This window comes from Ranitomeya imitator, chromosome 4 (genome assembly GCF_032444005.1).
Source record: "Ranitomeya imitator isolate aRanImi1 chromosome 4, aRanImi1.pri, whole genome shotgun sequence".
NCBI classification, from domain to species: domain Eukaryota; kingdom Metazoa; phylum Chordata; class Amphibia; order Anura; family Dendrobatidae; genus Ranitomeya; species Ranitomeya imitator.
The window spans coordinates 176,813,849-176,828,715 of record NC_091285.1 but is presented as its reverse complement, the minus strand read 5'-3'; the positions used below and the strand labels follow the sequence as shown (position 1 = coordinate 176,828,715).

The window sequence follows — 14,867 nt, the reverse complement described above, 5'->3', positions numbered from 1 at the left end:
AGGACAAACTGGACAACAATATTTGGGGTCCAATTTCTCCTATTATCCTTGGCAAAATAGGAAATTCCAGGCTAAAAAATCATTTTTGAGGAAAGAAAAATTATTTTTTATTTTCATGGCTCTGCGTTATAAACTTCTGTGAAGCACCTGGGGGTTTAAAGTGCTCAATGTGCATCTAGATAAGTTCCTTGGGGGGTCTAGTTTCCAAAATGGGGTCACTTGTGGGGGAGCTCCAATGTTTAGGCACACAGGGGCTCTCCAAACGCGACATGGTGTCCGCTAACAATTGGAGCTAATTTTCCATTCAAAAAGTCAAATGGCGCGCCTTCCCTTCCGAGCCCTGCCGAGTGCCCAAACAGTGGTTTACCCCCACATATGAGGTATCGGCGTACTCGGGAGAAATTGCCCAACAAATTTTATGATCCATTTTATCCTACTGCCCATGTGAAAATGAAAAAATTGAGGCGAAAAGAATTTTTTTGTGAAAAAAAAGTACTTTTTCATTTTTACAGATCAATTTGTGAAGCATCTGAGGGTTTAAAGTGCTCACTAGGCATCTAAATAAGTTCCTTGGGGGGTCTAGTTTCCAAAATGGGGTCACTTGTGGGGGAGCGCCAATGTTTAGGCACACAGGAGCTATCCAAACGCGACATGGTGTCCGCTAACGATGGAAATAATTTTTCATTCAAAAAGTCAAATGGCGCTCCTTCCCTTCCGAGCCTTACCATGTGCCCAAACAGTGGTTTACCCCCACATGTGAGGTATTGGTGTACTCAGGAGAAATTGCCCAACACATTTTAGGATCCATTTTATCCTGTTGCCCATGTGAAAATGAAAAAATTGAGGCTAAAAGAATTTTTTTGTGAAAAAAAAGTACTTTTTAATTTTTACGGATCAATTTGTGAAGCACCTGGGGGTTCAAAGTGCTCACTATGCATCTAGATAAGTTCCTTGGGGCGTCTAGTTTCCAAAATGGGGTCACTTGTGGGGGAGCTCCAATTTTTAGGCACACGGGTGCTCTCCAAACGTGACATGGTATCCGCTAAAGAGTGGAGCCAATTTTTGATTCAAAAAGTCAAATGGCGCTCCTTCCCTTCCAAGCCCTGCCGTGCGCCCAAACAGTGGTTTACCCCCACATATGAGGTATCAGCGTACTCAGGACAAATTGGACAACAACTTTCGTGGTTCAGTTTCTCCTTTTACCATTGGGAAAATAAAAAAATTGTTGCTAAAAGATAATTTTTGTGACTAAAAAGTTAAATGTTCATTTTTTCCTTCCTTGTTGCTTCTGCTGCTGTGAAGCACCTGAAGGGTTAATAAACTTCTTGAATGTGGTTTTGAGTACCTTGAGGGGTGCAGTTTTTAGAATGGTGTCACTTTTGGGTATTTTCAGCCATATAGACCCCTCAAACTGACTTCAAATGTGAGGTGGTCCCTAAAAAAAATGGTTTTGTAAATTTCGTTGTAAAAATGACAAATCGCTGGTCAAATTTTAACCCTTATAACTTCCTAACAAAAAAAAATTTTGTTTCCAAAATTGTGCTGATGTAAAGTAAACATGTGGGAAATGTTATTTATTAACTATTTTGTGTCACATATCTCTCTGGTTTAACAGAATAACAATTCAAAATGTGAAAATTGCGAAATTTTCAAAATTTTCGCCAAATTTCCGTTTTTATCACAAATAAACGCAGAATTTATTGACCTAAATTTACCACTAACATGAAGCCCAATATGTCACGAAAAAACAATCTCAGAACCACTAGGATCCGTTGAAGCGTTCCTGAGTTATTACCTCATAAAGGGACACTGGTCAGAATTGCAAAAAACGGCAAGGTCTTTAAGGTCAAAATAGGCTGGGTCATGAAGGGGTTAACCCTTTAATTTAGTAGATAGAACGGTCAAATTTAGCATATACACACTACTAACATTAGTAGTGTGGAATATGCAAAAAAAAGGGGGATATGACATGGTTTACTGTATGTAAACCATGTCTCAAATCATGTCGGGTTTAGGAAGGAGAGAGAAAAAGCCGGTAATTGAATTACCGACTTTAAAGCTATCTCGCGCTGGAAGAAATATTAATATATATATATATATATATATATATATATATGTGTGTGTTTCACTGACATATATATATATATATATATATATATATATATATATATATATATATATACACCTATTCTATGTGTACACATTTATTCTACCTATTCTTCTGTAAGCTGTCAGTGTGATTTTACTGGGATTTATAGAAAAATAGGGAGCACCACAGCTGGGCAAACGTAATATTATGCGAATAGTAGATCTATAAAGGGGTGCAGCACCATGCATAGCCAAAAGAACATAATAAAGCAACCAAGAAAAGCAGACACGCAAACGGAGCGCACACCCAGAAAAATGAAAGCTGAGTAGCAACAAATTACAAAAAGTTTATTGAAAACAGAGACACATACACTAGAATAAAAGCATGTTAAAATATAACAACCACACCCCTGGTCCCATGGTAAATACTCGTGAAAGACAGCCCAAAATACAAATAGTAATATATGTGCTATACAACCCAACAATAATGGCAACCAAAAAATGCCTATATATGAAAATCAATAATTAGACAGCATATAAGGGAGACCTGTAAAGTGGGGAATAAAACCCCCTAAGCCCTATAACAATGTGGCTCAATAATTCAATAATACAGATATAATAGTACAAACCTATAAAAGAGCACAGAGGGTCTGGGCGTCCCCAGATACCCCCACTATGAATGAGTAGCCCTGCTATGGAAGACAAGCCTGTAACTATCAAGGGACCATAATAGGAGAAAAAAGAAAAGAAAAGGGGGATAATACCAGCAAAAGATAAATTAAACCAAAGGAAAAATATAAATATAAAGCAAGGTGGTCAGGTGGGACAAAGATATAACCCAGGCTATAGAAAAGTGCCCACAAAGGTCAGGATATGTGGCACAATGGTAGGAAGAATACAAGGTATGAGTATAAATCACCCAATCAGGTCATCCGGTCTGCGGTCTGGGCTGTCAGCTGTCAGAAGTCAGGAGTAAAGGAAGATGATCCCGGGATCCAGAAAGTGTGGGGAGGCCCCACGCATATCGCTGCTGAGCGCAGCTTCGTCAGGGGAAGTCAGGGGAAGTCCTGTCTTCTGACAGCTGACAGCCCAGACCGCAGACCGGATGACCTGATTGGGTGATTTATACTCATACCTTGTATTCTTCCTACCATTGTGCCACATATCCTGACCTTTGTGGGCACTTTTCTATAGCCTGGGTTATATCTTTGTCCCACCTGACCACCTTGCTTTATATTTATATTTTTCCTTTGGTTTAATTTATCTTTTGCTGGTATTATCCCCCCCTTTTTTTTTTCCTCCTATTATGGTCCCTTGATAGTTACAGGCTTGTCTTCCATAGCAGGGCTACTCATTCATAGTGGGGGTATCTGGGGACGCCCAGACCCTCTGTGCTCTTTTATAGGTTTGTACTATTATATCTGTATTATTGAATTATTGAGCCACATTTTTATAGGGCTTAGGGGGTTTTATTCCCCACTTTACAGGTCTCCCTTATATGCTGTCTAATTATTGATTTTCATATATAGGTATTTTTTAGTTGCCATTATTGTTGGGTTGTATAGCACATATATTACTATTTGTATTTTGGGCTGTCTTTCACGAGTATTTACCATGGGACCAGGGGTGTGGTTGTTATATTTTAACATGCTTTTATTCTAGTGTATGTGTCTCTGTTTTCAATAAACTTTTTGTAATTTGTTGCTACTCAGCTTTCATTTTTCTGGGTGTGCGCTCCGTTTGCATGTCTGCTTTTCTTGGTTGCTTTAGGCCGGCTTCACACTTGCGAGTTTTACGGACGTAAGAGCGCAGAAACTACGTCCGTAAAACTCGCAAAAAATACGGCACAATTATTCTCTATGCCCCTGCTCCTATCTGCCGTATTTTACTGATCAGTATTATACGGCTTTCTACGGCCGTACAAAATCGCAGCATGCTGCGTTTGTCACCGTACTGCGCAAGAAATACGCCAATGAAAGTCTATGGAAGCGTGAAAAATACGGATTTCACACGGACAAGCAGTGTGACTTGCGAGAAATACGCAGCGCTGTTAGAGAGAAAAGCCGGTAATTCAGTGCGGTGTACAGTAAAATCACACTGACAGCTTACAGTAGAATAGGTAGAATAAATGTGTACACATAGAATAGGTATATATATATATATATATGTCAGTGAGACACATATATGTATATATATTAATATTTATTCCAGCGCTATACAGCTTGAAAGCCGGTAATTCAATTACCGGCTTTTTCTTTCTCCTTCCTAAAACCCGACATGATTTGAGACATGGTTTACATACAGTAAACCATGTCTTCTCTCCATTTTTTTTGCAGATTCCACACTACTAATGTCAGTAGTGTGTATCTGCAAAATTTGGCCGTTCTAGCTCTTAAAATAAAGGGTTAAATGGCGGAAAAAATTGGCGTGGGCTCCCGCGCAATTTTCTCCGCCAGAGTAGTAAAGCCAGTGACTGAGGGCAGATATTAATAGCCTGGAGAGGGTCCATGGTTATTGGCCCCCCCCTGGCTAAAAATATCTGCCCCCAGCCACCCCAGAAAAGGCACATCTGGAAGATGCGCCTATTCTGGCACTTGGCCACTCTCATCCCATTCCCGTGTAGCGGTGGGATATGGGGTAATGAAGGGTTAATGCCACCTTGCTATTGTAAGGTGACATTAAGCCTAATTAATAATGGAAAGGCGTCAATTATGACACCTATCCATTATTAATCCAACTGAATGAAAGGGTTAAATAAAACACAAACACATTATTTAAAATTATTTTAATGAAATAAAAACAATGGTTGTTGGAGTATTTTATTCTACGGCCAATCCAGTCACTGAAGACCCTCGTTCTGTGAAAGAAAAAACATAATAAACCAACAATATACTTACCCTCTGCAGATCTGTAACGTCCAACGATGTAAATCCTTCTGAAGGGGTTAAAACATTTTGCAGCAAGGAGCTTTGCTAATGCAGGCTGCTCCTCGCTGCAAAACCCCGGGGAATGAGTCTAAATATAGATCAATGAGCTATATTTAGCTTCATTTGCGGTGAGGTGCCCTCTGCTGGATGTTCATAGATCGTGGGAAATTTCCTAGAAAGCTCCCAGGCTTTCTAGGCAAGTTCCCACGATCTATGAACATCCAGCAGAGGGCGCCTCACCGCAAATGAAGCTAAATATAGCTCATTGATCTATATTTAGACTCATTCCCCGGGGTTTTGCAGCGAGGAGCAGCTTGCATTAGCAAAGCTCCTTGCTGCAAAATGTTTTAACCCCTTCAGAAGGATTTACATCGTTGGACGTTACAGATCTGCGGAGGGTAAGTATATTGTTGGTTTATTATGTTTTTTCTTTCACAGAACGAGGGTCTTCAGTGACTGGATTGGCCGTAGAATAAAATACTCCAACAACCATTGTTTTTATTTCATTAAAATAATTTTAAATAATGTGTTTGTGTTTTATTTAACCCTTTCATTCAGTTGGATTAATAATGGATAGGTGTCATAATTGACGCCTCTCCATTATTAATTAGGCTTAATGTCACCTTACAATAGCAAGGTGGCATTAACCCTTCATTACCCCATATCCCACCGCTACACGGGAATGGGAAGAGAGTGGCCAAGTGCCAGAATAGGCGCATCTTCCAGATGTGCCTTTTCTGGGGTGGCTGGGGGCAGATATTTTTAGCCAGGGGGGGGCCAATAACCATGGACCCTCTCCAGGCTATTAATATCTGCCCTCAGTCACTGGCTTTACTACTCTGGCGGAGAAAATTGAGCGGGAGCCCACGCCAATTTTTTCCGCCATTTAACCCTTTATTTTAAGAGCTAGAACGGCCAAATTTTGCAGATACACTCTACTGACATTAGTAGTGTGGAATCTGCAAAAAAAATGGAGAGAAGACATGGTTTACTGCATGTAAACCATGTCTCAAATCATGTTGGGTTTTAGGAAGGAGAAAGAAAAAGCCGGTAATTGAATTACCGGCTTTCAAGCTGTATAGCGCTGGAAAAAATATTAATATATATACATATATGTGTCTAATGACATATATATATATATATATATATATATATATATATATATATATATATATATATATATATATATATAGACAGTATATATATATATTTTTTTCTTTTTGGGACACATGGATCATTTCTATAGCGGTATGTTGGTTTTGCAAGCCTGCGAGAAAACCACGCAGTACGGATGCCATACGGATTACATACGGAGGATGCCATGCGCAAAAAACGCTGACACACCCTGCCTACGGAGGAGCTACGGACCACTATTTTCGGGACATTTCAGCGTATTACGGCCGTAATATACGGACCGTATTTTCATACGCTGAGTGTGAAGCCGGCCTTAGTGTGATTTTACTGTACACCGCAATGAATTACCGGCTTTTCTCTGTAACACCGCTGCGTATTTCTCGCAAGTCACACTGCTGGTCCGTGTGTGATCCGTATTTTTCAGGCTTCCATAGGCTTTCATTGGCGTATTTCTTGCACAGTACGGTGACAAACGCAGCATGCTGCAATTTTCTACGGCCGTAGAAAGCCGTATAATACGGATCAGTAAAATACGGCAGATAGGAGCAGGGGCATAGAGAATAATTGTGCCGTTTGTTTTGCGAGTTTTACGGACGTATTTTCTGCGCCCATACGTCTGTAAAACTCGCAAGTGTGACGCCGGCCTTAGAATGGGGCCAGTTGCATATCACTTCCATACAAACTCACACAGAGTCACCTTGTAGTGGAGAGCACTGCTTGGCAATGCATTGTTGAACCACCTGGGCTATTTGCACTTTTGCTACTAATGAAGGTATGTTGAAAATGGTAGAATACTTGAGATCTATCTGTCAGATAGACATAGAAGTGAGCATATTTATTTGAATGGAATTGAATTCTCTTGGACTTTACAAAAATTCTGTAGAACACTGATTTTATTTAATTCTCTTTGTGCAAATTCAGCAATATAGTGTTTCATTGGTGGACATTTTTCTGATTAACACAGAGGGCTGACAAAAGGTTTAAAAAAGTGTAAACGATCAGCTTCACTCTGGGTCACATTTTCTGTTGCAACTAGGCCTCTGATTTTCCTGCTTGCTGTGCCATGACTGCACATGTCGTGAAGCCTGCATTCCTCAAGCTGCCGACTGGGTCTCAGGCGACATACGTCACAACATTGTGACGCCATGACGTGCATGGGTGTCAGAGACCTTGTCGCAATGGAAGACGCAGCCCAGGGTGAAGCAGGTTGAAGAAAATGCACCGAGGAAGGCAAAAATAAGCGGCACTGAGGACTTGGTCAGTGGGCTGCATAGATGGCAGGATAGGTTAGCAGTTAGGTGAGTATTAAAAGTTTGCCCACTACTAGGACAACCAATTCTCATGTTTGGCATCATTAAAATAAAAACACTTATACTCACCTCCTGTGCTGGAGCCATTCCAGCGGTGTCAGCACTTGCCTTCCCAGGGCTCGTGTGAAGTTGTGATGTCACTCTCCCCACCTTTGGATGTATTGAACATCAACAGGAATCCAGGGCTGAGACTGCTCTCTGATGTCCTCTTGATGTTCAATTTGTCTAACAGCCGGGGACAGAGACACCATCACTGATTGGGCGCAAGGTTCACTTGACATCACAACCTCAGGTGAGCTCCAAAAACCTGAGTGCTGACATCGCTGGAATGGCACCAGTACGGGAGGAGTGTAAGTGTTTTTATTTTAACGGGGCCAAACATGAGGTATGATAAGAGGTTGTCCTAGTAGTGGACAACACCTTTGATTTTTTTTTCACATCCTACTTTTATTATGCTCTGGACCTCGGAGAATAATAAGAAACATTCAATTCGCATAGAATAACTTCCATGCAAATCAAATTTCCCTGCAAAATTCAATCTTTGCAAATTCAATCACTTCTATCCTTTTATCAGTCTAAGCACTCAAGTAATCAACAGCATCAACAATTCTGTTACTAAGAAGCTTCGCAAAGTTAATAGACTCAATTAATTTAAGTTCTTTCGCTTATAAAATGTATTTTTGTATGCGCTATTGGTAAATTCTAAATTTTTAGAATGGCACTTCTGTTCTGAATTCTAATTTCTTGGCAAGAGTGAAGAACGGTTACAAAAAACCTGTTGATCTGTGTAGGAATTGTCCTGTCCTGTATTAGGCTTTGTGCACATTTGAGTCTTTGGTGAGTTTTTTTCCTCAGTATTTGTAAACCAAAACCAGGAGTGGAACAATCAGAGAAAAAAAATCAATAATAGAAACATGGCACCACATCTGCATTTTTTACCCACTCATGGTTTTGGCTTGCAAATACTGAGGTAAAAAACTCACCTAATACAGAATGTGTCAACGTGACCTTACACAGGCAGCCCAAAGATTTGCATGTGCTCTGTGTAATGCTTCATTTCCCTTGTGGTGGCGCTGTAGGAGTATTAAACTATTTTTGACCACAGATAACAGCTAATCATGGGAGGTCTCAATGTACGATATAAAATAGAAAAGCACTTTAGGATGCATTAAAGCCATCAAAAAATTTGTTGAAATAGTGCACATAGCTTATAAATGTATTTACTTCCTAGCCAAGTATACAATATTTTTTTTTTATAAAAATGTCTGACCTCCTGGATTTACAGCTCAGTACATCACATCCAAAATCTACTTTTAAAAGTAAATTTATAGCTGTTTGCTTTCTGGATTCTTCCCGACAAACAATATTTTCAGCTATTTTCTCACTTGTTGCTGGTCTGTCCATCCCTTATGATAAAAGAAGAGGCAGCGATCTGACCATACCTTATGAATCCTGCTTTCCTGAGATTTTCGGAAGTAGACTGCCGGAATTCCTAGCTCTGAAGCGGCGATCCACTGCAAAGTAATGCGCAGCTCATAATCAGCGCAGTCTGAATCCAGGTCAATGTTTAAGACAGAGACTTCATGCTGACAGCTGATGGTACCGACCGATAACCCAGAGGTACATTCTGAAAAGAAATGCAATTAGTGCCAGCTCCAGGTTTAGTATAAGAAATGCAATTAGTGCCAGCTCCAGGTTTAGTATAATTGGCATTATGCTAGATGAGAAGGTATTATGCTTGAGAAGGAAGAATGTCTATTTTTAACAGCTGAATGGAGCCGTTTTTGCACTTTCTCATTGCTTACCATGGGTGTAAGACGCTGAAAAAATTGACATGCTTCAGATTTAAAAAAAAAAAAAAAGAAACACAAACAGCAGTTCTCAAATTCAGTCAGAAAAAAAAATTAATGTGTGCATGAGGTTTCTGAAATTTCATAGCTTTAGCTGGTACTCTAAAAGTTAGCTTTTAACTTGTATAAAAATGCAGTAAAAAAACACTGCATGTGAACATAGCCTTTCAGCTACTACATTGCTGACAGGAAGCATTAGGCCACGTGCACACATTGAGTATTTGTAAGCCAAAACCAGGAGTGGAACAATCAGAGGAAAAGTATAATAGAAACACGTCACCACTTCTGTATTTATCACCCACTCCTGGTTTTGGCTTACAAATACTCAATGTGTGCACGTGGCCTTAGTAGGCACTGGCAGATGTTCATTGACATCAAGGCCATGTGCACACATTCAGCATTTGGTAACTTTTGTACCTGAGTATTTATAGGCCAAAACCAGGAGTGGGTGATAAATGCAGAAGTGGTGATGTGTTTCTGCAGCGCCCCAGAGACCTGGTCGTTGCAGTAGTGTCGCTCTGCCACTAAGAGGAGTGGCGGTACGTCTGCTGGCACTAAAGGAGTTCATCTGACCAGGTATCACCAGCACACATTACACTTCACACTCCGGCCACTAGGGGGAGCAAAAGGTTTTATTTATTAGGCCACTCCTCACACTGGTAAAACTAGGGGTTGGATAGGAAGTTAGGACAGAAGCTGACTGGGTTTTGTCCAGGCAACATCCCGTGGCAGGGGGTGTTGCGGGGAAGACTTCAGGAGCGTCCCTGTCAGGCGTGGGAACCTGGCAGAGACTTAGCGACAAGAACAGAATGAAACGGAACCGCGCCTGCACTACCTTGCGGCGGTATCCTTAGAAAGGACACGAAGCGAAGGATATTGTGGACAGTGAGAAACGAGATCAAGCATAAAGGAGAGCCAGTAGGAGTCGTGCCCCGAGAACGGCAACATCTTACTGAGGCGCGTAGCCGGTGCCCGGAACACCGAGGATGTAACTGACTTTATTCCTTACTTCAAATACCGCAGGACAGTTAATTATAGGTTGGCTGTCTACCTTACATCACCTAAGCAGGCATAGGGAGCAACCGTGGAGAGGGGCGTCTCTAGGGTCCCGGAAGAGCTCCGAGCCTACCTGTCAAACGGGTGCGTCCTAGCCATAACAAACTTGGGGGACGGAGAAAAGAAAGAACGAGAAAGAACTAGAAAGAACGAGAACAGAAGTTGTGAGGACTATCCCGAATGCTCAGCAGGGAAGCACTACAACACACAGGCGCTAGTGGTAGGCAACGATTTCCACCTGCAAAGGGAACTCTGGATGTGCCTCCGGACCGGCCGCTCTCAGACAGCCCTGTTAACAGTGCTCTGGATTGAGGATCCTGAAGTCACCAGTAAAGAGGTAAAGAGACTGCAACCCTGTGTCTTCGTTATTGACTGCACCTCACACCATCGCCATATACACTACTGGGAAGCCCTGGGGACATACTTCACCTGTGGGAAGGTATAACACCTTGCTGCCATCACATCACCCCAGTGGACCCCCAAGCAGCGTCGGTCAGCCTGACCGAATACCACAGGTGGCGTCACGAAACCTTGACAGACTTGTATCACCTTTTATTGGACGCCCCTTAGCAGGGTCACGGACCGGGTCCAGCCACCGTGACATCCCCAGAACTGAGCCAGAGAGGACCGGTACCGAGTAACCCGCGGCCCTGTGTCTACTTAAGCCTGAGAAGCAGGTCATGTGTGCCTTGGAACTGTGATTGAATTGTGCTTGAACCGTGATTTATTGCAAGGACTGTGTATTGCTCATTGCCGCAAGATTCCCGCCAAAATCGCCGCCATTATAGCGCCACGAGGAGCGCAGGAGAAGAAGAAGGGCATGGAGTTGTGGGCATGAAAGAACTGAGAAGCGCAAAAAACCATGACCGCCCAGTCTAAATATTTTTGTACCTTGAGGACGTGTCCGTCAGCGGCCGAGATCCACCTCCTGATTCTCAAGGGAGGGCAGAGACAAAGAAAACGGAACCGCCCACGAAGGAGAGAGCGGGAAAGAGACCAAAAGTGACCCATGTGGAGGACGCCATGACCAGTCGCTCAGACCCAGAATGCGGGGTTGAAGCAGAGGGCTCCCCCCAGCTACCCGGACGAGCACAGCAGCCAGATCTCCACGGTTGGGATTGGGACCGGTCTCCTGCAGATTGAGATGGAGGACCTGATGGAGCAGCTCCTCCAGTTGCGGATGGAGACCAAGGCCTCGTGCCAGGAGGCGCCGGCAGAGGACCCCCGTCATCGGTTCCTTTGCTGCTACCGGAGCCGGCTGCGATGGAGGAAGTTGTATCGGCCAGTGAGTCCGCCGACTCTGCCCCGCTAGCGGAGGAGCTGTTGATAGGCCCAGTCGCGGTACCCCCTCTCCCTGGGACCCATACCCTCCAGCGCCTTCCACCCTGGGACCAGGCCACGGGTATCAAGCACTTCTTGAAAGCCCCGATCTCGCCGATCACCATGCCAGGCGAGGTCTATGCGGAGCGCACAGTGTGCCGCTGGGTGAACCCAGGGTCCGACTTCATGGCGTTCCCCGGGGTGAAGACACAGGAAGGGGAGATGGTGGAGGCCCTCAGCTGGGAGGAATATCAGGTCCAGCTAGACCGACAGTGGGAGAAGAAGGAAAGGGAGTATCAGGCCGGGCGAGAGGCCCACTACCAGCGGGACCTCGCGGTGAAGGACCGGGCCCGCAAGGATCGCACTGCCCACCAGGCCCCGAGCAGACAGGGCACCGTCATCGACTTCAAACTTTGTGGGGGCTGGGGCTTTGTTGGGGAGCCGGACCTGTGTGCGGAGGTCTTTGTGAGCCGGGGGGATGTGGGGTCTCGTCTCGGAGAGGGCCACCCGGGCCGGGGTCTCTGCCCGGGGGTCGAGGTCACCTGCGCCCGGCGCTTTGGGGAGAGGGGGTGGTTTGCCCTGGGCGTCCACGGACTAAAGTGTCAGTGAAGCCATCCCCCGTAGCAAAGGTGCCCCCTTGTGACCAGTCTACCACTACTACCAAGACTACGGTGGTTACCCCGACGTGCACCATCGTCAAGACCACCACCTGCACCGTTGATACCACTACCACCGTGGTAGCCGAAGGATCGGCTTCAGTGATGGCTACTACCCAGGCCATTTCGGGATCCAGAACTGTAGGCACCCAGACCCCTGCCTGGAGCGAAGGAGCTCCTGGAACCACACCTGGTAACCGCAGATATCCGGGTGGATGGCCCCGCCCATTGCTGCCTGTGGAGCTACGACCACCAGAATCAAAATAAACCTCGAGGCCCCGACAAATTGTATATAGTTATTTAACTGTTTGTCTTCCTGCTGTTTTGCTGCTAATACCCGTCTAGGGTTAACTCTTAAAGGGATCCCTTCGTTTACCCGGGATCCCTACAGTATCTTTCTAAGGATACCGCCGCAAGGTAGTGCAGGCACGGTTCCGTTTCGTTCTGTTCTTGTCGCTAAGTCTCTGCCAGGTTCCCATGCCTGACAGGGACTCCCCTGAAGTCTTCCCCGCAACACCCCCTGCCACTGGATGTTGCCTGGACAAAACCCAGTCAGCTTCCTATCCAACCCCTAGATTTACCAGTGGGAGGAGTGGCCTAAAAAATAAAACCTTTTGCTCCCCGTAGTGGACGGAGTGTGAAGTGTAATGTGTGCTGGTGATACCTGGTCAGATGAACTTATTTAGTGCCATCAGACGTACCATCACTCCCCTTAGTGGCAGAGCGACACTACTGCAATGACCAGGTCTCTGGGGCGCTGCACTCCCTCCCGGTTAAATCCAGTACTCCTGGACTGGGAAGAAGAACAACAATACATGTTAGCCAAAGAAATGCAAATTTTTGAAATGCAAGGAAAATATAACAATGCTTCCCTTTATGGGAGGTAAGGACACTTGAACGTTACAAACGACCTCCCATAGGGGTGGAGCTGCATATTCATGACTGTAATGGGCGGCCCCACGTGACCGCTCATACAGGAGAAGGTGCGGCGAGGACAGGACACTGCGAGGGAGCCGGGTGAGTATTTTAATAACAGCGGGCGGGCGCACAGGGGGTGGGAGTGGACAGGGATCTTATCATATCTTCTCTACAGCAAACGCTGCTGCAGAGAAGATATGAATGGCGGCTTCAGCACCAGATGCAGGGGACAGCGCTTATCTCTAGCACTGTCTCCTGCACGCTCCGTGTGGTACCCAGTTGGCACACGGGCGGCACACGTGTGCCGCACGTGTGCCACACTGATGTGCCACAGAAACGCATGGGCACACGGACATGGATAATTCCGGTACCGATTTTTCCGGTACCGGAATTATCTGGACGTGTGGGACTGCCCTAAGGCTATGTTACCATGATGAGTTTTGGGCGAGTTTTTATGTTGCTTTTTTTAAAAAAAATGCAAGTAACTTATTTTACTTAATGGATGCAGAAATGAGTCTGCAACATCAAAAATTCACAAAAGTTCATTGTGGAAATGTAGCCTAAAGGGTAACAGCTTTTCAGTAACTATTCTTAACCCATTAACAACTTTAAATCTAATATTATACCTACATGTTTACCTTGCTGCTACACATTATTGATTGATTGGTAGATTATTGATATATTTTAGCCCCTTAACAACTGCCGATATGCCTTTTAACGGCCCTGAGAAATAAGCTTATAGAGCCCCCCAGCGTCGGAAATTCTTCGGGGGTAGCCGAGAACCCGGAGAACATGATTTGGGTCGGTTTTTACCGTCCCCAGTGTTGCGATCACCGTTACTCACGAAATAACAGTGACTGCAAACAAAAAAAAGTCTGATTTCCTATTTATTTCTCTCTCCTCTGATATGATCTAGCACATCAGAGGAGAGAGAAATGGTGTTCCCCAAGCTCCTCCAGTACCTCCGGCACCTCCTGCATTCCCCGGTGATGTCCCCCGGCCCACAGTATTTTCTGCCGGGATGAAAATGGACGCATGTGCAGTGCGCCGGCTGAGATCTGTCAGCTGGCAATCGGCAACAATAGGCGATTTCTCCTATTGGTTCATTTTAATTACTGTGTTAGGGTTAGGGGTGGAGCTAGCGTTAGAGTTAAGGTTAGGGTTGGGTGGGGGTGGGGCTAAGGTTAGGGTTGGGGTTAGAGCTAGAGTTAGGGTTAGGCTAGTATTAGAGTTGGGACTAGGGTTAGAGCTAGGGTTAGGGTTAGGCTACGGTTAGAGTTGTGTTGGGGATAGGGTTGTGGTGTTGGGTTAAGGTGGTGTTGGGATTAGGGTTGTGGTTAGGGGTGTCTTGGGGTTAGGGTTGTGGTTAGGGCTGTGTTAAGGGTGGAGTTAGAATTGGGGGGATTCCACGGTTTAGGTACATCAGGGGGTCTCCAAACGAGACATGGCGGCCGTCATTGATTCCAGCCAATTTTGCGTTCAAAAAGTAAAACATTTCTCCATCCATTCCCCACATATTGGCATACTCAAGAGAAATTGCACAACAAATTTTGTTGTCCAATTTCTCCTGATACTCTTGTGAAAATACAAAAGTTTGTTCCAAAGTAA

General features: G+C 44.5%; 1 protein-coding gene across 1 annotated transcript in view; it reads right to left on the bottom strand.

Moving 5' to 3' along the window:
- The window catches only part of LOC138674472 (A-kinase anchor protein SPHKAP-like), a 113,078-nt gene that overhangs the window by 14,181 nt on the left and 84,030 nt on the right, over window positions 1-14,867 (bottom strand). The window contains exon 6 of the mRNA XM_069762310.1: window positions 8,902-9,086. Within this exon, the coding sequence (XP_069618411.1) occupies window positions 8,902-9,086 (185 nt within the window). The remainder of the gene's footprint in view (window positions 1-8,901; window positions 9,087-14,867) is intronic.